The sequence below is a fragment of the Pteropus medius genome, unplaced genomic scaffold (assembly GCF_902729225.1).
Source record: "Pteropus medius unplaced genomic scaffold, Ma_sr-lr_union100, whole genome shotgun sequence".
Lineage (NCBI taxonomy): Eukaryota > Metazoa > Chordata > Mammalia > Chiroptera > Pteropodidae > Pteropus > Pteropus medius.
The window spans coordinates 3,121,975-3,145,560 of record NW_024349803.1 but is presented as its reverse complement, the minus strand read 5'-3'; the positions used below and the strand labels follow the sequence as shown (position 1 = coordinate 3,145,560).

General features: G+C 38.2%; 1 protein-coding gene across 2 annotated transcripts in view; it reads left to right on the top strand.

The window, feature by feature from the left end:
• Window positions 1-23,586, top strand: part of PLCL2 (phospholipase C like 2) — a 162,296-nt gene that overhangs the window by 73,421 nt on the left and 65,289 nt on the right. Inside the window, exon 1 of one of the 2 annotated variants that reach the window (XM_039837047.1) lies at window positions 22,333-22,350. The exons of the other annotated variant lie outside the window; for it this stretch is intronic. Within the exon in view, the coding sequence (XP_039692981.1) occupies window positions 22,333-22,350 (18 nt within the window). Of the gene's footprint in view, window positions 1-22,332; window positions 22,351-23,586 lie in introns of those variants that run through there. 2 annotated transcript variants of the gene reach the window in all.

The window sequence follows — 23,586 nt, the reverse complement described above, 5'->3', positions numbered from 1 at the left end:
ACTCAATAGATGAAGAGCTCAGGTGGCTATCCAGGACCCCACGCTCCCTATATTCAGAACATCACAGCCGCTTTATAAACCTCTCTTAATATGCTTACCACTTATGTGTTTCTTTTAGCCTCTGTTTTGAAAGTTTCCAGAGGACAGAGTCTGTGTCTCATTGCACATTGTAGTCCCGCTCAGTACCTTGCACTTTGCCTCCAACAGCCCTTGCAAAAGTCCAAATGCAGGCGCGCGTGTATGTGTATAGACATATGTATATGTATACATATGTACATATGTGAGTGTGTGTATATGTATATGTGAATCTATTCAGACACTACATTATTTTGAGCTGATTACCCAGTTTCTGGACAATCTCAAACTTTGCTTTTCTCTTTGTATTTGGAATGTAGTCATAGGACAGAAGAAGAAATGAAGATCCTTCCTACCCTGTTCATTGTTGATAAGAGGATAGTTAACAAAAAAAACAAAACAAAACTCCACAATTATTTGAAGGTTTAAAATGAATGGCTGCAAGACAGATTAAAAATTATTTGTGACTTCTTTATGAGTAGGCCTCATTTTCATCAACACTTACAAATTGGGTAATGATGCTTTGCTCTGTGGGCCAGTGACGGCAATCTGAAACTTCATTCTTATTACTCACATCAGCTGCCACATCACTTAGGAACTTAGTCCAGTAAGATGAGAGGAGAGAGAAGGGGAAAAGGTATAATGGGGTATAGAAAAAAGGGCTGGGCAGGACTCTGCCTTCATTTCTTTTGCAGGGCAATGAGTTTGTGTCTAGCCTAGATATCACCATTAAAAGGGGAAAAAATGTTCTAACTGTAGGGAAGTGCTGGCTGCCAGAATGTTCTTGGGGATGTAATGATGTAAGGACATTCTTACAAGCTCATTAGTTTTCTTGCCATAAGTGGCATTGGCACACTCAAATGTCAGATGACATTGTGTCAATGCAACAAGCCCAGAATCCTAGCAACAATTTTAAATGTTGGAAACTTATTGAAAATGACTCTTTTCACATTAGGTTGTTTTGTTGGCAGAGAGGAAAGCAGATCTTGCCCTTTGCCAAAGCTTAGGAAAATTCATGTATAATTTTCTTTTGGTCAGCTCTTGCTGTTCTAATAGAACTTTTAGCCGATGCAGACATATTTGTCCAAAGAGAATGATGGTCAAGAAAAAAGAATTCTAAGGAATGTGATAAAATCTTGTTTTTGGAATGCTTTCTCTTTCACAGAATCAGCAATTTGTTTCGTTGTGGCCTTATTTACTTTTGGATGGCTCACTCCTGGACCATTATAAGCTCAAATAGGAATCTTTAAATTTGAACTAATATTTCAGAATCACCTGATGATGTGACTTATATATTATAAGGGTACAAGCCACATTCATTTTGCGATTAAAAGCCTCACTTAGGTCTAAGGCACGAACTCTTGTTTCTTTTAGGTCCATTTGGATATGTTCCCCTTTCTCTCCAGGGTATTTTGCATATGTGAACTCTATTTGTGATTCGGCTTAATCTGAACTACTCCTTTGAAAGAGTAAAATTTATCAAGCCACTCTTAATTACAATTGTTATCATTTATATTTGCTGGAAATATGTTTATTTAAACAATACAATATTGATAATACACTGATCAAGTAGCAAAAATGAAAAACATGTTTTCCCTAATTTATTTTCCTTTTTAATTTAAGCAAATTTTATACGTAAAATTTTAAAAATGATACATACTTTAAAGTTTTATATTGAGGGTTTGGTTAAAGAAGGCCAACAGTAATCTCGTGACTAAACTTGTGAATCCATCCTCATTTTTACTGTCTATGAGAAATGAGCAGTTTCACTATTAGTGGGGCATTATATGGAGTTTAAAATAGTCATGAAGTTTTCTGTGATTTGGGTTATTTGGTTCAGATGTACATCTTCTGAAAGATTTATATTTTGTTTGCAGCATATCCAGAGATTGTACTTGAAGGTTAATTTAATTGGTAACATTTACTTCTTTGAGTTTCTGTGTCCTAGGTAGAAAAGTAATTGCCATCTACTTTATTTCACTGTGCCTTTATATAAGAACCATGGGGTGAACTGAATCTTGAATTTAGGTTCTGAAAGTTAATCTCAGAAAAGACTTTTACTTGCTTAATGTAGTTGGACAGTAAAATATTCATAACCCTGTGTATTGTCACGTGTGACTTTTCTGTCACAAAATTTAGTATTTAACTATAGCAGTTCGTTTGCCTCAGGTATGTGGTGACATCTTACCTTAAAGCTTCTTTTAGATGGTCTATTTTTTTTCACCCCAAATTATCCTCTTTTATATTATTCTGTAACCATATACCACTTCAGATTCTTTGTAAGTAGGCAGGATACACATTTCTAAAACCATGTTTTCTGGTTAACAGTTTCATCCCTACAGAAGTGGTGCAAAGGAGGAACACCTGAGGATGCATTTGCTTCCTATCCGACAACATAGAGTACATTAGAAAAGTTCATGGCACCTGGGAGGCACTCCAGAACTCTGTTGAATTGAAGTGGGTATATTACATGTATCTTTCCCCAAACTGTAAAATTATGACCTGTTCTCCATTGGTGCCATTTTTCCTTCATCCAGCCTCTGACCTCTTTTTCATTTTACCAGTTTATTTGGGCTTTTGCAAATTTTTAGTAACTGTCGTTTAATAATAATCCCCCTGAGAGCTTCTGAGCCACAGCTTGCCATTTTGTTTTCTTTCTTGCGTTGGTGTGTGTGTGTGTGTGTGTGTGTGTGTGTGTGTGCACGTGTGTGTGTTTGGGTGGAGGGGATGGTGTTTATTATCATAAATGCAGCAGTTGGCACATACCACATTTATCAAAACCCAGCAAAGTGGCCCGAAGCCAAGACAGAAATGCACACTTCTGGGCAGAGGGTTTTCTAGCCATTTGGAATTGAAAAAGCACGTGTCAGAAGCAGAGCATGGGACAGAATGTTGTCTGGACCTTCCTGGTTTAATTTAGTGTGTAGTGTCTAGGAATTGTGTCCTCTCTTTACCCTGTTACTTATGAGCTCCTTGGCATGGGGGAAACGGACTTCCCTTCTGAACAACATTGACTACTCCTGCTCCATTGCCAAGCTTTCTCCTCTCTCCTTTACTCAAAGGAGAGAAGCTGTTCTACAGCTGCATAGTTTCTTACCACAAAATAAAAATATAAAAAGAAGGAAGCCACAGTGGAGGTTTCTAAAAATGAAATCCATTCTTCCCTATTTAATGACAAAAATAAAATTTCTTTAGTCCATGAATATATTTTTATTTTTTTATAACTGTGACTTCACCCATACCTACATTTCTGTATTCGATATAAATACTAATCAGTTGATCTACAATTAGTGGGCCTTTGCTTTGAGTTATTTTTCCACAGCAGTGGCATATTTTTCTGTGTCTTAAATTTTATTAATTTAAAGATGATAAACAGCATATATTAAAGAACATTTTTCAAAAATTTCTCTAGGTCTTATTCCTCCCACACAGATATTTTTGCTAATGTCTGTTGCCTTTCTATTCTATGCATATCTAGCATAACTGTTTTTAAAGGATGCTTTTTGTTTGTTCAGGCTTTAACTTGTCATGATCCAGCCACAGTCTCTAATTTACTCCCCTTTGGATTTATAAAATGCCCAACTAAGTTTAAAAGTCTGTGATTTGTGGCCACGGTTGAAAGAAAAGTTAAGTGACTCCTGTGGGAATAAAATGGCCTATATGAGATATGAACTTTGGAGTCTTTAGAACTATGCTCTAACCAAATGAGGTGGCCAGAATTGTCCATCACTAATTTATTTTATAATGCAAGTAATGACTAATCTAAACTTAGGTGATTTTAATAGGGACAGAGAAATTCTCATGGTAAAGACTTTTTCTACTTTATCCAGAAAAGTATTCCAAAACATACATAAGATATTATATGAACAAATTCTTATTTCTTAATTAATGTGGAATGTGTCTAAGGCTTCCATTGCATTTTCAATCACATTGTCAAGTGTAATGATTTTTGTACATCTTGTGGTCAGCGGCAGACTACATTTTTCTGTGTAATGTGGCACTTAGTCAAAATATGAAAACCATTTATTTTCAACCATTTAGGTAAATTGTTATTTACAACCAAGACAGGACATGGGAAATTCTTCCAAAAGATTTATGTCTTTTCATACTTGAATGTACGGAGGGTATTTTTTTCCTAATATGTAAAGCTTAAATAATAAGGCCCCCATTGACTGGAAATGAGGAATATACAGAGCTAATTTGTTTTTTAAGATTGTGATTTTTAAAAGAAGAAATAAGGTTCTAATAATTCTAAGAATAAAAATAACTTACCACTTGCTATTTTCCATGGATCTTCCTTTCTATTTCTCCTATCGATTTTGCTTAGTAGACTGTACTTGGTTGTCAAAGTCTGGAATTTGGGGAAAATAAGTTTTTATTAAATAATAAATCATGTCCCTGATTCTTTGATTATAAGGCTTTCTATGGGGGCAGGAGTGGGAGAGTTTGTTTTTTCTATGTGAATCTTTTCAGATTTTGCCTCTTGGGTAATCTACTTGACTTCTGATCTCTGTAAATTAGAAAACAAGAGTAACAATAATTCATAATGACATGAAAAGAAAGAGAAGGATGTCACCCATAGCGAAAAAAAAAAAAGCTTATAATTTAAGTGTTCTGATTTAAGGATCAGATTCATTCCTAGCAATTTCAGGCATAAATAGATTACTTAAAAGAAGCGAAGATTGATTGCTTTCGTGAAGTACAAGTGCAAGTGGTTCATTTCTGATCTCTGGAGATTCCTGATTTTTATGTCATTTGCCAAGAGAACTTTTCATGGACTTTCTTTAATTACTTACTTCTTGTCTTCAATATAGGATGTAGTAACTGGACCTTTGTGTGTTTTAATTACTTTAAGGCTCAAGAGTCCCTAGAAAGCCTTCTCTGAACCTTTAGGCTGGGAATGGTGGCTCCATTCTGGGTTCCCATAGTTCCCTGGGCATGCTTCCATATTAGCTTCTAATCACATACTTTTGAAATTGTCATTTCTTCCATCTCCCCTATATAGTACTATAAGCTTTTTTTTAATACTGCCACAGTACTTGGCTCACGATGCTTAATAATTGTTTATTGGATCGAACTAAACTGAAAGCCAAAATAGAAAGCATGAAAATGGGCTGTCTTATGTCTGAAATTAATATATATTTGATGAGTGTAATATTCCATTATTACACACATGGAAACATCGAAGGATAAAAACAAGGGAGACTTTTGGCTTATTATTTTAATCCAGTGTTGCTTTTAGTGTATTTACTTGGGGAATTGAGAGTCATATGGCTGTGTCTGTGCTTAGTTTGTATACTCCATGTGCTTTTGTCTCCACAAAGGAACTAACATGAAAAGGGTTTAGGGTTGTCGCCTCTATATTACTTGTGCTTGGACACTGCCAAGAGGAGTGATAACAGCCACTCCGTAGTGCCCTGGCAGACCACTTTTCACTTTATATTAACTCTTTCTGAGTAAGGAGGCGCAGGTAGGCTACATTCACCCATAGTAAGTGAGAGTTAGGCGTGGGAGAGTGTATGGTTATTTCCAGTGGCAACTGCTGAGGGATTTCCAAAAGAGACAAAGTTGGTCATCAACATGGAGGTATTCTTCTCAATATTCCTGACAGCCCCTTGGAGATACCAGGAGGAGGAGAACAAGAAAAACGAGATGATCTGTGGAACCATGACATCACGAACTGTTCATGAGTCTGAGTGACCTGGGAGATGGTAATAGGAGCAGACAGTGGAGCCAAGACACTAGGAATTCTAATCTGCAGGAGGGAGACCTTGCGCAACCGGCAGGAACAGGCAGAAGGAGCTGTAGAGAGGAACTGGCCAGACATCTACCGTGCCAAGGAGTTTAGTGATCCTGCAAGTCAAAAGAGAAGTTATGAGAAATTAAGTCGGGCTACTTGTATCTTCGTCACTGTGGACTACTGTCCTAATCTCCCTGAGTATTGGGTTTCTTCGTAGAAGATAGAAGATAATATCTGCATCTTAGAGTGGTTGTAGGGTTTAAACAAGGTAGTACATGTGATTCACCTAGCACGGGCCTGGCACGCTATAATTGCTCAATATGTTAGTTCCTTCCTGACCCTTCTTCTGGTGTAAATTACCCCACAGAGGAAGGGGCCACACCCCTAGGGGTTCTTTAGCTCCTGTTTTGGGCATGGTATAACTGTTTTTAAAGCTCTAATGGAGGAAGAGCCAATGATAACCTAACAGTTGACCTCTCTGACAGGGTCACCTGTCAGAGAAACTCAAGATGTGGGGATCAAGCTGGTGATAGACTCTCAGGTTACCAAGAGGTTTTATTATATGTAACTCCCAAATATTTGATATAACAATAATACATGTTTAAGATTTACAGTTCACCTATCTCTTTGCTTTAAAAGTAGTGTCAATTTAATATAGAAAGCTATGTGTTTTAAAGGAGAATTGAAGGAAGGAGTCTGACATTTATGGGGCCTCTGAGGGCCAGATTTTTTCCCCCCTCTACCTCCATTGTTTCATTTGACTCTAACAACAACCCTGTAGAAAAAATGATTATCCTTGCATAATGGATGAGGAAATTGAGGCCGAGACAGGAGGAAGCTAGTAGCCTAAGGTTATCTACTAGCAGGCAGGGCCCAAATTTGAACTTGGGTTTGTCGGGTGTTAACACCAGTGCTCGTTATCCTCTCATATTTGCTGAAAACCCAGGAGAAGTTTCAAAAGCCGACCCAGCAGCCCCTTACAGGAGGCCACATCCTACTTGGTAGACCCAGGGCCAAGTGATGCCTGGCACATGGCAGACTCTCCGTAAATATTTACTGAGTGAATGAAAGTCACATGTTAAGGTAGAAAACTAATTATTTCAGCAAGTGACAGGCTGTCAGCAATATGAAATTTGTCATCAACATTATTGAAGTACTGAAAAATGGGTGACATTTCTTAACACAGGCTCCACTCAAATGGCTAGGTAGCAATTTAAAGATCTGTATTTAGAATTGGAAATATGTGAAAAACTGACACAAAATAAAATTCAAAAGATGTCAACAGTTTTTTAAATGACTAGAGAAGCACATGCTGCCTCTGGAGAAAAGTAAACTGGTAAGTCTAAAAAGTAATGATATCAATTTTGATTCATGTATTATTCACTGTACCCCCTAATGTTTAAATGTTCAAAAGTTGCCATCATGGAGATTTTTAAAAGCACTATTTATTTTCATTTAAAGGACAGCACAGGCAACTTTTGATCAGATTGAAAATTGAAAGCAGATGCAATAATTTAGGAAGTAGATATTCTATGCTAGTTCTTGGCCAAATAAATGAAGCTACTGCTGTATATTTTATAAGAATTTTGGTGATAAAAATATAAATGACTAAGCTACATACTGGTTTTTTATTAGTAATAATAGAACTATGGATTTATCGAGATTGGAATCTGATGGAAATTCTGCTCGGTTGGATGAGTCAAGTTTTAGTTAATTGAGGATTTTCTACTTGCAGTAAAAAGGCAGCTGCTATGGCTGTGGAGCTTCTCCCTGGGCCTCAGTTCGCCCTGCTCCAGTAATCAGGAGCTTTAACAGGAGAGCAGATACATCAAGATGCCTTTTCTTTTGAATCCATTTTGTCAAAGTGTATTGAGGACTAGCAAAAACCAATCCTATCACTGTAAAGAAGAAAGCTTTTTTCCTCCCCCAGAGAAACCACCTGTCTAAGTATCTTTAGTGCTAGTTGGCTTTTTCTTAGAAGTTCATTTCACAGTCTTAGTGAAGATACACCAAATATTTTGCTATTTCATACAACTTTTGTGGAGTTGTATTTCTTTTTCTTGAGCGGAATGGAATTCCTCTTGAGTTTTGTGAAGAAGCTGTTGCCGACAACCAGTGGCAGCAGTCTCTCTTCGGTGGACAGCAGCGTGGGTAGTCAAAGCGAACTTAACCTTTACAATTTCTGTCGTTCACATTGAAAGGAGTTGCCGTCTTTTCTTTGGCTGTGTCTATATTACAGTTGTATAAACAGTATAGTTTTGTGGCCTTTAGGAACTACAAATTGTTTTTAAGTGGTCATCCTGAGAAAGTTGATTTGTATCAACTAGGTGAAAGCTAATATAATGTGCATTTATTGAGCCTCTAAACTTTCAAGTAAAAATATGCTTTTAGTAGCACTGAGAAAAAAATATTCATTTTACCTTGTTGCAATATTAGTTTTTAATTCCTTTTCAAGTTATATCTGTGTCCTAGCATGCATTGTAGCTTCTTACATAATATCAGACATAAATAGTAGTTGATGATTCATAGTGGTTATTTATTATGGAGATCTAATTAGGGCCATTTTTGGTTTCTTTCCCATCCACAAGATTTGTATTGGCCTTGTTTACATTTATAGGTGACAGCCTTTCTTTCCAGCCATTTGTTCCCAAGTTCAATGATGAAATTTGCTGAGTGCTTGCTTTGAGCAAAGCACCACACTAGAAATGTCAGGTGGAGTTTGGAATTAGAGTATGACAAGTCCGTGCCCTTGAGCTTGCCATCTAGACTTAACACCATCTGAGACATTAGCCCTAGACTCCTGTAGTTATTGATCACTGCAGGGCACTTAGCCAGAGTTGGTGTGCTGTAAATGTACCCTGTGCTGGATTTCAAAGACTTAGTATGAAAAAAGAAGACAAAAAATCTTAATAATTTTTACATTGATTAAATGTTGAAATGATAATGTTTTAGTTTAAATAAAATAAGTTATTAAAGTTTATTTCATTTGTTTCTTCTTATATATTTTTTTTTATGATGGCTTCTAGAAAACTTTAAATTACATATGTGACTTTCATACTTTTTGGGACAGCACTGACGTAGACAGTATCTCTGTTTCCTTCCAGTGCTAAGTATCACTAAGGGAAAGTATCCGTCTACCCAAAGATAATTCAGTGTTTTCCCCATAAATACTCATGTTTATAATCACAACAAACAGTAGCAGTCAAAGTATAACAGGATAGGCAATCAGAGTATACGATTTCTTATAATTAGCACATTATGTAAATACATGGCTAGATAGCACAGTTTCTTCTTTCACAGTGTGATAAAAGAAAAATCGTAGTACTGAAACCAAGGTTCTCAGGTGCTTAAAATAGAAATAAAAGAAAAGAATGGTGTTTGGGGGAGAGCCACCCATGAATAATGATGACTGCTTGAAGTACGTAAAGATGTTCAGAAAACGTATCTGGGATTGCCACTTGGAAATGACATAGGCAGAAGAGAAAGTTCTGATCGAACACTCGTCAGATGCTCATTAAAGGAGAGGATGATGATGCTAATGAGAATAATAGTGATAAGGTTGACCACGTTAACTAGATTTGACATTTATTGAGCACATCGAGAACTTCGACAGGCACTTCTCATTGTCTTGTTTAATACTCAGCAGCAGTCTTTGGGAGAGGTACTGTCATCATAGTCCATGTTTCAGTAGCATCAGGCCAGAGTTAGTTACACAGGAAGTGGTGGTGCCGAGTCAGCCCCAGGCTTTGGCAGGCAGACGTGCTGTGGAAGCCATAGAGACCATCGGCCAACTGACTTCCTTTTGTTTCTAAGAGAACAAAGTGTTTGTAAGCTGGAAATGAGCTCTCAGAAGGCAGCTTCGTGTAATGTTTAGCCATTTGTATCTATGAGATTAATTTGGGGGTTAATTTCAGATGAACTCCTTTTAAACTGTCCAGTAATCGCAGTACATGACTTGGAGACTTGTAGTTAAGTCAGCTTCGACAATGCTTTCACATTTGTTACTGCATTTGTGCTTTACCAGGTCCTTTAATTAAGGGCAAGTAATTACTTTCCTTATTTTATAAAATTAGTGGCTGAGGTTTCAAGGGGCTTATTGACCTTCCCAAGGCTGCACAGCCAGTAACCAGGGATCTATCTAGGAGAACTCAGCTCTGGCTGGCAGAGGGGACCGACAAGGGCAGTCGGAGGGACCAGGCCAAGCCAGCCTTTGGACCTGCTTTGCAGTTAGTAACTACAACTTTGAGCTCTGAATCACTCAGGGTCTAACCAGAAAAACAGTATTTTCCTTGAGAATTTAATCCAGGGTATTGTTATAGATGCTAGAAAAATCACAAGTTCAAATGGGATTGGTGAAGCCAGCCAGAGCTTAGCTACAGCAGAAAACCATCCCTACCTGCAGGGTGGAGAGACAGGGAGTGGATGGGTCCTGGAGCCCAAGGGCCATGGCAACCTCAGAGGGGATGATGTCTCTGCTAACCTCTCCCCTGCAAAGAGAGGAGGAGGGGAAACTATCCAGATTCACCCAACGCCTGCCCAACCTCCAGTCCTCTGCCAGAACCTCATGGGTGCAACCCAACAGGCATTCAGCTGACTTGGGAGCGAGGAAATCTGCCACGGGGAGCATACAGAGCAGGGCAGGAGAAACCCATCTGCCTGGGAGAACTGTTTAACCTCTGAAAAGGGATGATAGGTCCTGCCTAACAGTTGAGGATCCAAAAAGATAATGTTTATAAAGTGCCTGTGCATAACAGTAGCTCAACAGAGGTTGTTAGCCTGCCTCCCATGGAAACACTGTGGTCAAGGTGGACAGTAGTTACCATGTGGCCTAAAAGCTTAAGTATGTGACAGGTGAGAGGGATTTACATTCTAATCATCTTCCTGAGCATGCAAGCCATCATGAGTTATTCTAATGCCTCTCCACACTTCATTCTCTTCATTCTTTTTAGAATGTTCTTAATTCACAAAGAAAAATTATTATCTAAATCAAGGACACTTGCCATTTTGTCCTGGGGTTGTGGGCAGTAAGAGCTAAGACTGCTCAGAGGGAGCTGACACAGGCCATGTTGATGGTTGATTTCCCCATATTCCTGTCTTATTTCGAAAAGCCCATGGTCTCAAGTTTAAGCCTTATTAAATTAAAACCTTTCTACAGTAATGCTTTTTGAAAAGCACAATTAAATTACTTGAAAAAATTATAATTGGAATAAACATCGTTTAGCTAAAACTTCAGCTTTTTTCAGAGGACAGAATGTGATTTCTGTGTTGCCAATTATAATATCCAGTAAACCCAAATGAATTTTATATCATATTTGGGTTGGGAGAGGAGAAGAGATGCATAAAATCAGATTAAAAGATAAATTATTTGCTAATATTTAGATGCATTAAATGCCATGAACCACAGACTCAACTCAGCAACTTTACAAAGGATTTCTGAACTGGAGAGTTGAGTTTTGAGGTGACTATAAGACAGAGAGCCCTAGATTATCAATAGTGACACATATGACAGTGATGATGTTATATGTATGTAATACGTTCATTTTTTTTTTTAATTTAAAATGAGAGCTGTATTATACATGCATATTTGGGGAGGTGATTTCATCTTCAGAAGAACTAATCTGTGGCCTGTTAAAATGGTCGTGAGAATAACCCAGCCATCAGTTCCTTCTCCCTGCCTCGCACCTCACTTCCTTGTTCCAGCTCCAAGAACATACACTTCACCTCCAGCAGCCCCTTCTGACAACTGTATATCCTTTGTAAAGGTCTCTCTAGCATTGCCTGCTCTCCACAGTGCTCACCCACACCTCTGTTAGTCATATTCAGCAGAGCATAACCCCCTATTCAGCAGAGCATAACCCCCATTCGTGTATCATTTCCCCTTCTGTGGGATACACAGGCATTGCCATGAGATTTGCAGGAAGGCCAGACTTATGGGCGAGGCATGAATTGGGAATGAGGAATCAGAATTGCAATGTCCAAGGATGTGTGATGAGCTCAAGCCAGTGTCTGCAGGGCTTCACCTTATGAGACTCATAGGGGAGCAGGTCTCCGTACAGCTAAGCTTGTAGTCTCATTGTGTTTCCAACAAGGTCCATGCAGATCCAAGGGGAGCTCCAGCTGGGAGCTGGGCAAATATTTAGCTCTAGCCAGGCAGTCTGGGGATTGGGCTAAGGGTCCCCACAAAGGGTAAGACCATGGGGAGGACTGTAGCAGCCTCAGGAAATAAGCAAGCAGCCATAAGTACTAGGCCACCTGTCCACTGGTTCAGGGTAGCAAGACTATCGAGACCTCACAGACAGGTAGAGATGGGTTCCTGGCCTACGTAGGATGGGCTTTCAGGTGGACAAGGTGAAACCTGCTTGTTCGAAGTATACAGACAGACCAAACTGGCAGCCTACCTGTCTGCCAGTCAGCATGGGAACATCTCCAAAGCTATGAGTAGGCTGGAGATTGGGCTAAGGGTCCCTCTCACATGAAGATTTGGTTATACCTGAATCTTCAGTGTCTGGTACTTAGTAAGGACTTAACATTAATAAGGTCTCTTTCAAGTAGACCACATGTTTTAGTTTGCCCAGAAAAGTCCTTGTTGTTGTTGTGACATATTTATTAATAATTCCCACTTTCATTCCAGAAGCATCCCTGCTTAAATGTCACTCTACTTTGGGGGAGTATAGCCTACCAGTTGCTAGTGAGTCTAGCCATCCCTGTAGTCTGCGGGTGCTGGAGGGACCACCCTCCCCTCCCCGACCCTGCCCCAGCTAGAGCCTTCTGCTGAGCACTGCTTCATTTTCCAATGCTCACTTTCTCTCTCTGAAGGTTCTCTCTCTGAACATCCTTTGTAGAAGTCTTGGGCCTTAGTGAGTTAGTGCAGAGTTACACAAATGGACTGAAGGTTCAGCTTCAAAACTCTTAGAAATCAAAGCACTGTTTAGAAGTGGTAGTTGGTATAGCAGCCTGATTCTTGGAATAAAGATGGCATCCTGCTTAGTAAAGGGCTTTTGGTGATTAGTTTGCAAGTAGACTCAGAATTAGTCCTTTGTACTCCTAGATAACTTCAAGTGAAATGAAATACAGTATAATTAAATGTGTCATTTTGAGCTTACATTATAATACCTTTATATAAAAATCTAAGGATGCCTAAAAATGCCTGTATTTCAATATCCTAAAGCATATTAATCAAAAACCCTTCTAGTTCCAACTCTCAAAACTAAAGTTTAAAATATGTACTTTGTAGGATTGCTTGGTTTTATATTCTATACAACTATTAATATTGCAGTCCGTGTTGTATTATTTAAAATATGAGCCAGGTTTAGGAAACTGTATTTGGAATGAGTTTTGTACCTGCTGCAGGGATTTAATTATACATTTGCTGCTTATAGTTTTCTCTCAGTAGTTAGGATTTACAGCAACGAGGGCTGGAAATGGTGACACAAAGTTTCATTGAAGCAGTTAAATTGTTTAGTCACTGGCATCATAGGCCATTTAAAATGCATTAATGATGAGATTTTGCTGGTTTTTAAAACTGCTTTTCATTTTAGTTTGATGAGCTAATTAATTTGGAAGGGACTTGGGGTTTGAAAAGGGTATATGATGATTCAGAAAGAGGCAGAACTGGACCTTCTGCAATCCAAATTGTCATTCTTCTGTTTTGCAAATGCTCTAGATGAATCCCTCGAGTCAAATGAATTCCTGCCACGTAGGCATTGGCATTTTTATTGATTTCTTAACCCGAGTGTAGCTTTTAATTTAAAAAAAAAAAATGGGGCTTACTATAGCATGACATAAAGCGTGTTTATGTGATTACTGTTAGTCAAGTAGATACAAAGATTATGAAGGCGTATCTGTGCCACTTCAGTAGGTGTTTGTGTTAGAAAAGCTTTTATTTGCATATAACACATCTAAGGAGAAAAGCAGTGGATTTGGATTTGACTGTAATTTTAAAACTTTTCCAATTAATTAAAAAAATTGGATTGTAACAATTTGTGCTATAACATCTTGAGATAATTGTAACTGTTTAAAAAGTTATTTTAAAAGTATACAAATTTCTCTCTGGTGTTTGAAATGTTGATTCCTCAAGTGGTAATCTTTGAGTTCATTCATTCATTTGGGGGTCAGTAAACTGTATAACAGTTAATTAAACATGATATATCCTTTAGCTCAGTTTTATTAGACTGTTAAGACAAACAAAATAAATACCTACATGAATGGGATGATGATTCTTAAAATTGTAAAACAAATGAGACTTTTCATTTGTCGATCCATTAAAACAGGTTGTGAGTTGTATTTGCACCCAGGAAAAATGCACGTGATTATCAGTTCTGTACCTTTTTGTATTTTTTTCTGTCTGTGGCTTAGGAACATGTACTTTCAAGGCTGGGGAGGTCTTCTCAGAGGAGATGCTGACTCCTCTCCCATGGAGGCTGGTGGCCTCACTCTGCAGTGTCGCCTGCAGGGCTCACATCCACCCTCCTCTTGCCTGCCTCCCTTATCCTGCCCTGAGGCCACATGAGCTTCTTCAAACCTTACAGGCTCTTTCCTGTTTCCTGTCTCTGCATATGCTGTTCTCTCTGATTTATCAGCCTTCCTTTCCTTTTCATTTTCCATCAGGATCCAGCCCAAAAGCCACCCCTTGGATAAAGTTAGCAATGATCGTGTCTTCTCTTACTTTTCTAACGACTTTGCTCCTTCAGAGATACGGTCTCTTTCTCATGCATCAATTATTTCCCCCTTTTGACTGGACAAATTCCTTCATCATAGAAACTGGCTCTAATATCTCCAATATGAATAAATGAAGAAACATTCTCTCTCCCTCCCTCCAACTACCAGTTCCTTTCCCTAGCTCTTTCTTCAGAGTTAACTGCACTCATGTCTCCATTCCTCACTTCCTTCTCTATTTCCAGCTCAGTCCAGAAGGCCTTCTGGCCTTTTTTCCTACCCTGAAACTACTCTTGCCAGAGTCACCAAAGAGCTGTGAGTGGCCAAATCTTAAACAGCTCACTAACTTAACATCGAAGAAATCATTAAAGAACGAACAAAGCGATGAAAAGATGAGACATAGAAAAGATAAAGTAAAGTAGCATATGTGAATCCACCCATATCAATAACATTATGTTAGTGGATTAAATAATACAATCAAAGGCAGAGATTGTCAGCCTGGATTAAAAAAAAAAAGATCCAACTGCATGCCATCTACACTTTTGGTTCAGAGATACAAATAGGTTGGAAGCAAAGGAATGGGAAAAGATAGATCATACAAACAGCAACTATAAGAAAGCTACAGAGGCTGCACATACTTCACTTTTCTGACTGGACCTCTTGGAAGCATTGTTGACTATTCTATTTTATTTAAACACTTTATTCTTGGCTTCTGTAAACCACAGTCTTCTGGAGTCACTATTATATCTCTAGCCATTGCTTTCTTGCTTCTTTTGCTGATCCCTCTTTTTCTACCCAACCAAAAATATTGGAAAGCACCAAATTCAGTCCTAGGTCATCTTCTCTTCTCTCTCTTTCCTTCTCCATCAGAAGAGAAGATAAAATGGCCTGGGTAATCTCATGTGGCTACCAGTGTGCTGTGGCTTCCAAATTTATATCTGTAGGCTTGACTGCTCTCTAGATTTCCACATTTATGTATTTAAACGCCTACTTGACATCTCCACTTAGTATCTAGGCATCTCAAACTTACTGTATTTGAAACAAAACTACTGATCCTCCCCGCCGCCCCCCAAAAAAGAAATTATTCCTTAATCTTCCCCACCTAAACAAATGATGTCATTGTGCACCATCTATTTAAGCTAGAAATTTGGCAATATCTTAGGTTTTTCCATTTCTCTCATGTGCTATATTCAGTCCATCAGCAAATATTGTCACTTCTGTCATTTAAATTATTTTGAAGCCATCTACCTCTTTCACTTCTGTCGTCACCACTGTGGTCCCAGCTACCACCATCCCATGTCTGAGATACTGTAGTTGTCTCTTAAATTTCCATTCTAATCTACTCTCCATTTGGCACTGTTTTAAAAGGGTAAATCAGACTATGATACTCTCCTTCAAGGAATTGCCCCTATAATTAAATCGAAATGATCAAATGATTTAAGATTCCTGTAAAATTCTGCAGGATCCGGCCTCTGCCTCTCTCTGTGGTTCCATATCCTTCCAGTCTCACCCAGCTAATTGAACTTCAGCCACACTGGTCTCCTTTCAACACCAGAGTCCTGAAGTTCGCTTGAGCCTTAGAGTGTTTGCACTTGTTATCCCTTCTTCCTAGAAGGCAGAGTGGAGTGAGCAGCAGAGGGCAAATTCACCAAGACTCGGGATATTTAGGGGACCTATCCTGAGGCTTGTCTGGATGAAGAGGAGAAGAAAGGGAGGGCATGCAGCACCTACCCCAGCTGGGATGGGCTCTGTGAGGTGGGGACTCGGGATCCATGGAGAAGACCTGCAAGGTTTTTATGACTGAAAGCTGCAAGGCAGGGGAGGGGCCTCCAAAGCCCCCTAGACTGTAGCACTGAGCTTGAGGCTTATGGCTTAGAACAATAGTTTCCTATTTATGTAAACCTAGAATCCAATTATTTTAATTAACTGGAAAAAATTTTTAAATATTTTTGCGAAGATTTTTCAGTATAGACAGTCTGTTAGTAGCTAGCACATGTATTTAATGTATGAATATACATTAAAAAATGTGTATTTGTTATAAATGTAATATATTACATTATAAATGTATTATATTGTAAATGTGAATGTATAAACAAACAAACACATCTTAGAGGCATGCTAAATGATAAGAGCATGTGATCAGTATACAAAGAGCACTTTTTTAAAAAAGTAAGCACAGTTAAAGTTGTTGTGAAATCCTCCCCCCAAAGAAAGGCCCAGAAGCAGATGGCTTTGCTGTGAATTCTACCAAACACTTAAAGGATCGACACCAGTCCTCCTCGCATTCTCCCTTTGTATTTCTGTGGTATCACTTGTAATGTCTCCACTTTCATTTCTGAGTTTATTTTTTGACTCCTCTTTCCTTTTCATTTGATGGTTCTAGCTAAAGGTTTTTCTATTTTGTCTTTTCCAAAAACCAGCTTTGTTTTGTTGATCTTTTTTATTGTCTTCCTAGTTTCTATTTCATTTATTTCTGCTCTGATTTTTGTTATTTTCTTTCTTCTACTAACTTTGGGATTAGTTTGTTCCTCTTTTTCTAGTTCCTTAAGGTATAAAGTTAGGTTGTTTATTTGAGAGCTTTCTTGTTTCTTAATGTAGGCATTTACTGCTGTGAACTTCCCTCTTAACAATGCTTTTGCTGCATCCCGTAAGTTTTGATATGTTGTATTTACATTTTCGTTTGTCTCAAGGTATTTTTTGATTTTTCTTTTGGTGTCTTCTTTGACCCATTTGTTGTTCAGTAGCACGTTGTTTAATCTCCACACATGTGTGAATTTTTCAGTTTTTTTCTTGTTATTGATTTCTAGTTTCATACGATTATAGTTGGAAAAGATGCTTGGTGTCACTTCAGTCCTATTAAATTTGTTAAGACTTGTTTTGTGACCTAACATATGATCTGTCCCGGAGAATGTTCCATGCATGCTTGAGAAGAATGTTTTCTGTTGCTTTCATATGTAATGTTCTCTCTCTATATATCTGTTAATTCCTTCTGGTCTAATGTGTCATTTAAGGCCAGCGTTTTCTTATTGATTTTCTGTCTGGATCATCTAACCATTGATAAAAGTGGGATATCAAAGTCCCCTACTGTTACTGTATTGCTTTCTATTTTTCCTTTTACATTTGTTAATATTTACTTTATATATTTAGGTGCTGCTATGTTGAGTGCATAAATATTTACAAATGTTACATCCCCTTGTTGGATTGACTGGTTTATCATTGAGATTACCAGTTCATCAGAAGGGGCTACTCTTCTGACTGCTAGCTTTGGTTCAGCCAATATAAGACATGTCTTATTCCTTCAAAAAGTTTACTTTCTACTTGATGAGATAAGGCTAACCCACATAAAACAATTAGGGAACTGACTAAGACTGTAATTAAGTGTTAAATTATAGGGTAAAGACTACAAATACTGTGTGAGTTTGGAGAAGAGACAATATTGAGGGCTGAACTAGTGCAGGCTCATGAATGGCTTGGAACTTAAAAAGGATATTTTGTAGAAAGCTGAGTTTCCCTTTTATATGATTCATAATTTTCTTTTTTTGTTCTTATGATCTAATTGTTCACTCACACTCACACTAATTTCATATGGAAATAAACCACTGGATTGAAAAAAAGCCTCAGGAAGAATTTTTTCCCTGTAACACAAGATAGAAAGAAAATAATAAACAAGACGATTGCATAATAAATTCTTGGTGAAGTAAGTTTTCTTAAAATTTTAATGTTAAAACAATTACAGAAATGTTAAAATTTCTGACTGAAAGAGCTACCATTCTTCTATCTCGATGGCGAATGTGGCCCAAGGCAGTAGCTTTGCCTACATACACATCTCTGTGGAAACCTCCTTTCTGAGTCCTGACTACCCCTGGATTGTCATCATTTTTTCTTCAATGCCAATTAATGACAGATTTAAGGATAAAAAAATGAGAAATATAAATTCTTCCTCTTATGCTATCCTGAAATAGTGAAGAACAATTTAGGGGGGGAAAATTATGACTGAGAATTTACTCTTAGAATTGATCATATTTGTAGCTAAGAATTCACATTATGTGGTTCAACTTCATACCTTTCAAATTCAGTTTGATTTACCAGACAGTTATTAACAATTAAAGTTATGTAACCATATCTTGAAATAGCTCTGCAGAATAGAAAGTCAGCAGGCTTTATAATGTGCTGGATAAGGAATTACTACATACACAGATGAGAAACACTGACAGTTTTCACACCAAAGTGGGCCACTTAAGTACCATTATTATAGATCATAAATTAAAATTCATTAGCATCAATGTTTTCACTGGAATGTAGAGAAGCACCAGGGTAGTTTATAAGAGTTCGGTGTTCACCGTTACGGTTTTCATTACTACAGAAAACTGATGAATTTTATTGCAGTTTACATTGGACACAGATGTACGTTATGGTTTTATAAATTTACTTTGAATAAATATTTCGGTAGTAGTGAGAGTTTCACCAAAAGAATTTGGTCATGAAAAGGTTTACTCCTTATTCCTGTTCCACCCTCAGCTTTCGTCTGTGAATGCCTGTGTCAGAAGGCACCTCTGTCCCTGCTCATGCCCCTCTTCCAGGGCGTGCTGCTTGCGACCTGGTGCCAGGCTTTTGGGGGAGTCGGCACACTTCTTGGTCTTCCTGGTCTAGTTTCAGTCTCAGGCAGCCCGATGCACCCAGGCCTCAGGCTTGGGGCCTTCTTAGCACTCCTGCCCTGCTCCCCAAGGCAGCCAGACTCTGCCTGTTTCTGTGGTAAGTTGGGGCAGGAAACAGTTCTGCCTCTCTGGCTAGTAGCAGAGCTTTGCTTTCACTGGTACGGGCTCTGGAGTCCAAGAGGTTCCTCTTCCTCTTGGGGTAGTAGATCTTTTCCTGGCTGTAGAGTTAGATGGATTTTGCTTCTGCCATTCCTTCAGTAGCCTTAGGAGAAAGAGGGCTCACTGTCCTTCCCTTGATGGCTTAGGCTTTAGCTTCCTGTGAGAGGATGGTCGAAGACGTAGGCAGAATCTCATTGCTGTCCCCAAGTCTTTCTTAGGAGCACCTGTTGGAGAAGACTTACAAATGAGTACAAACTCCCTGTGTCTAGGACTCCAGGTTACTCTGAATTGTCAGTTAACTTGATAACTGATCAGTTAACCCTGCTAGTCCTATAGGAATTCCTTAAAATTTCAGCTGATTTTTTCTTAACTGCTTCCATGGTGGCCTCTTTCTCTCAGACTCTGCTAAACTCGAAATAGTTTCTAAGTCTTGCCTCTCCTTAGAGGGGCCTGCCACTCTGGAATCAGTTCTCTTGCTTGTCTTGTGACCACAGTTTTCTGATGGAGACAAGAGAAGTTATGATTTTATAGATAGTCTGGCTTTTTCTTGTTATAGTGGAAGTGACATTCTCTTTTGGCTTCCTGCATCGTAAGCCATCATCTGAACTGTACTTGTCCCCGATTTGTGACTTTCAAGTTACCCAAAGGTTTCCAAGCCGTTAGCAGACCTGCATCCCATAGACTACTTGCCAAACTTGGGCCGGGTTAGCTTTCAGAATCCAGTGGAGGGCATCATGGAAGAGGAGGCCCATGACGAGGAGTATCCATGGGCCAAGTAGCTTTCTGTTATTTGCAGTAAAGGGCCTTCCACATGACTGGAAAACAATATTGGACCATACTTAGCTTTTCTTCGGGTTATTTTATTCTTTTTCAATTGATCTGATATTATAAAATGACCTTTAAAGGAACCATTTTTTTCCTCCAAATTCCCTCCCCCCATTTCTCCCCTTTTTGCTCATTTTAGTACATCAAAGTTTTAAAGATGTGTGGAAAACTTTGCAAAGTAACCCTGATGTTCCCTGCTTGACTTATTCTTTCAATTCAGAATTATTGTTATTGCTGAAGGAAGGTCAGGCCTTGCTGTGCTCCTGTAATGGGCCTCCAGTCCTTTCTGGGAGGTTTTGTTTTGTTTTGTTAAGAATAGAAATTTTTTTGACCCAGTGTTTCTCAACTTTCTTTAATCCTACAGCCCCTTCAATCAACATAAATATCTCATACCCTTCTTTGATGCTATTTATAAATCAAAGTAAATAACTGGACTCCAGACAAACCAGAAGGATAAATAGCTTCTTTATTTTCATACTACATCCCCTTCCCCATTCTGTTATGTCCTCCCACCCCCACACCAGAAACGCTGCCTAGACTTTTTGACCGTTTTTGCCAGTGTATTGAAACTGGGTATTGACTCATCATTTTCTCATGATGTTTATTGAGAAATAATAACACAGAAAATGGAAACAAATCAGTTTTAAAATACAAGAGCAGTGCAGTAGGACACAGGAAGTGATTCTCATCCAGCAGGACATCAGCTGCCTGCGCCCTGAAACAGTGCTCCGCCGCCGCAGATAGGTTTCCTCGTCTCCAGAATGCGCAAGATCAATTGGATCGGTGCTAAATACTTTTTTTGCAGAAGAAACGGGGCCTACTTATTTGTTATCTCACTTCAGGAAGAGAATTTATGAAATTGCCCACACCTATTTATGAAATTGCTATTATCTCTTAAATATCCCAGATGGTAGTTTTAGTGGCCAAAAGATAGTGACGAACTTCTATTAAACAAAGTAGTTTTAGTGGCCAAAAGATAGTGACGAACTTCTATTAAACAAAGTAGGCAGTCTTGTTAGAAATATGTATGTTTCTCCATAGAGCTTGATAAGACTTCCATTTTAATGTTAAACAAAAGTTCTATAAATGTTTTTATTTTTTGTTGAATTTGCTGTGCTGAGTTTGCTTAGCCTCTTGCTAGTTCATTACTTGCTTAAAATCGCTCCTGGTACAAAATCGTTATTCTGTAAATAAATGTTGGTTAAATGTATAAATGCATCTTTAAGCTTCTTTCTAGTTCAAAAGTTTATGATCATTTATTTAGAATTTAAAATTTCAGGGTTGGTAAAGAGATGGGTTCTTTTGGAAGCTGGTTTTCCTCCAGACAACCTTTGTTTTGTGTTCCTTCTCTTGATGTTAGTAAGTAGCAGAAATGCACCTGTGGACCAAGTTTATACGTTGTTGTTTTCACAATTGGGAAGCTTTAGGTGAGAAGTACTTAAAATATAAGTGCCAGCTCCGAAACTATTTTTATAAATATTTTGAGGTACGTCTATCTCAGCAGAAACTTGTGTTTTTTTCCTCTGGTTTTAGATGGTTAATGCATATAAATCGTATGCATTTAATTTTCTTTTAGTTAAAAAAAAACTGCATGGATAGCACATATAGTTGAATCACTTTTCATTGTTATATTTTTAACTAACATTAAGAGGCCACATATAAAGTAGATTCCAGCTTTGGTTCTTAATAGCTGCTTAGCAAGTACTTGATCACTGCTGGGCTAAAAAGTGAAAGCCAGGTAGAAATGAGTAAGAGTGGGATTAAAGATTTTGGGAGTCAGGCAAGTTGGGGGCCTACATCGCCTGCTGTTGAACCTCAGTTCTCCTTCCCTCCCACACGAGTGCTTCCGACCTCCCCTTCCTCTCCTCTTGGTTCTGGGGGACCAACTTGCCTTCACATCCATCTGTTGCTTCCAGCCCAGTGATTCTGGTTCTCCTTTTTGGTTCTAGGCAAGCACACTCTATCAATGTTTCCTAATAGCTTTATCTGCTCGCCAGGAAGGAGAAACAAACCTTTTCATTGAGGCCTCAGCGTGCTATGGAGAGGACAGGATGGTTCTAGGCAACAGTAGATGGAGGAAAAGAGATAGGAAGTGTCTGGTAAGAGGAGTCCCCGCTCTCATTACAGTAGCCTGTGCTTGGGTGACGGTCATATTTACGTGTCTGCAGGCAGTGATCTGAAGTCACCGATCATTGCCTGGGCTGGCTTGCACAAAGCAAGGCAATGTTTTTAAAGTCACAGGTATGGTGTTTTAAGGTGCCGCCTGTCCTACGCACGTGGGCGTATGAGCATGTCTGTATGTTGTTAACCTGCTTCGCAATTCGGCTTTTCCTTCTTAATAATAGAGAGACCTATGAATTTGGAACATATCATTTGTAATAAATTAGAAAGTGGAAGTCAAGTATGTTTAAAATGACAGAATAAAAAATTACAATGTTGAGAAAATGCTATATATATTTTTAATGAGTGGGCGGATAAGCACCTCCATTTATCTTTGTGACTTATTTTTACCAGTGGCACCTTTGAGATATAATTTATAAAGCTTATAAAATTTCCTTAATTAATATGTTGTCTTTATTAAAGATAAATGTTTCCTTTTAAAGGTAAAGACAGCCTTCATTTTGAAAAATAGGAAATTTATACATTTGTTCCAGGCCCTTATGCATGGCTGGTTCCAAATTTCATGCCAATTTGCTTGAATAGATAGAGTACAGTCTACACTTTAGGGATTTGAAGCAACTATCATGCAATATATCTTATGGATACAATTGCACAGTTTTTATGTCGTTTGCACTTTATTGTTCTGAGGATACAGTTGTAAAGAAATACTCTGCCTTGTGGCTTTTATGTGTTATCTTGGCATTCAAATCACAAAAGCCTTTATGATTCATTTTGAAACTTTGAGGGAAATGATACCTATATGATTTAAAGTTTAAGTTTAATTACCTTCTGCAAATCGCTTTGGAAGTGCAGGTAGTCAAAAACTAAAAGTGGTTTTAAATTTGAGACAGAGAATAGCAAATTGCTTTTTAGAAATTTAATTCAAAATAGATTCTTTCCAGAGCAGGAGAGTTAGAATTGCCTTTGTATAACATTTTTCATGCTCTTTTCCTTATCGTTACGGAAGTTACATAATCCCATAAACCTCCATAGTTTTTCCTTATTTATGAATATAATGAATTATCGAAAATTTATCACAAATTTTATACACTTCCTGTAAGACAATATCATATTTCAGGTTAAAATTGTGAAAGATGTCGCGAGATCATTTGAGCAATTATTTTTTAAATAACGAAGCCATCTGTACAGGGAAAGGACTTAACTCCACACGTAGATGTAGTGTCAGCTCCTTAAGGTGGGTGCCTATTACGTTATGTAGGAAAGTGGAGGACTGCATTATTGGTGATGTAAACTTTTTTTAGAAATAGATGCTGTCTGAAGTTTTTCACTTAGTAGTGTTAGTAATCTGTTAATATT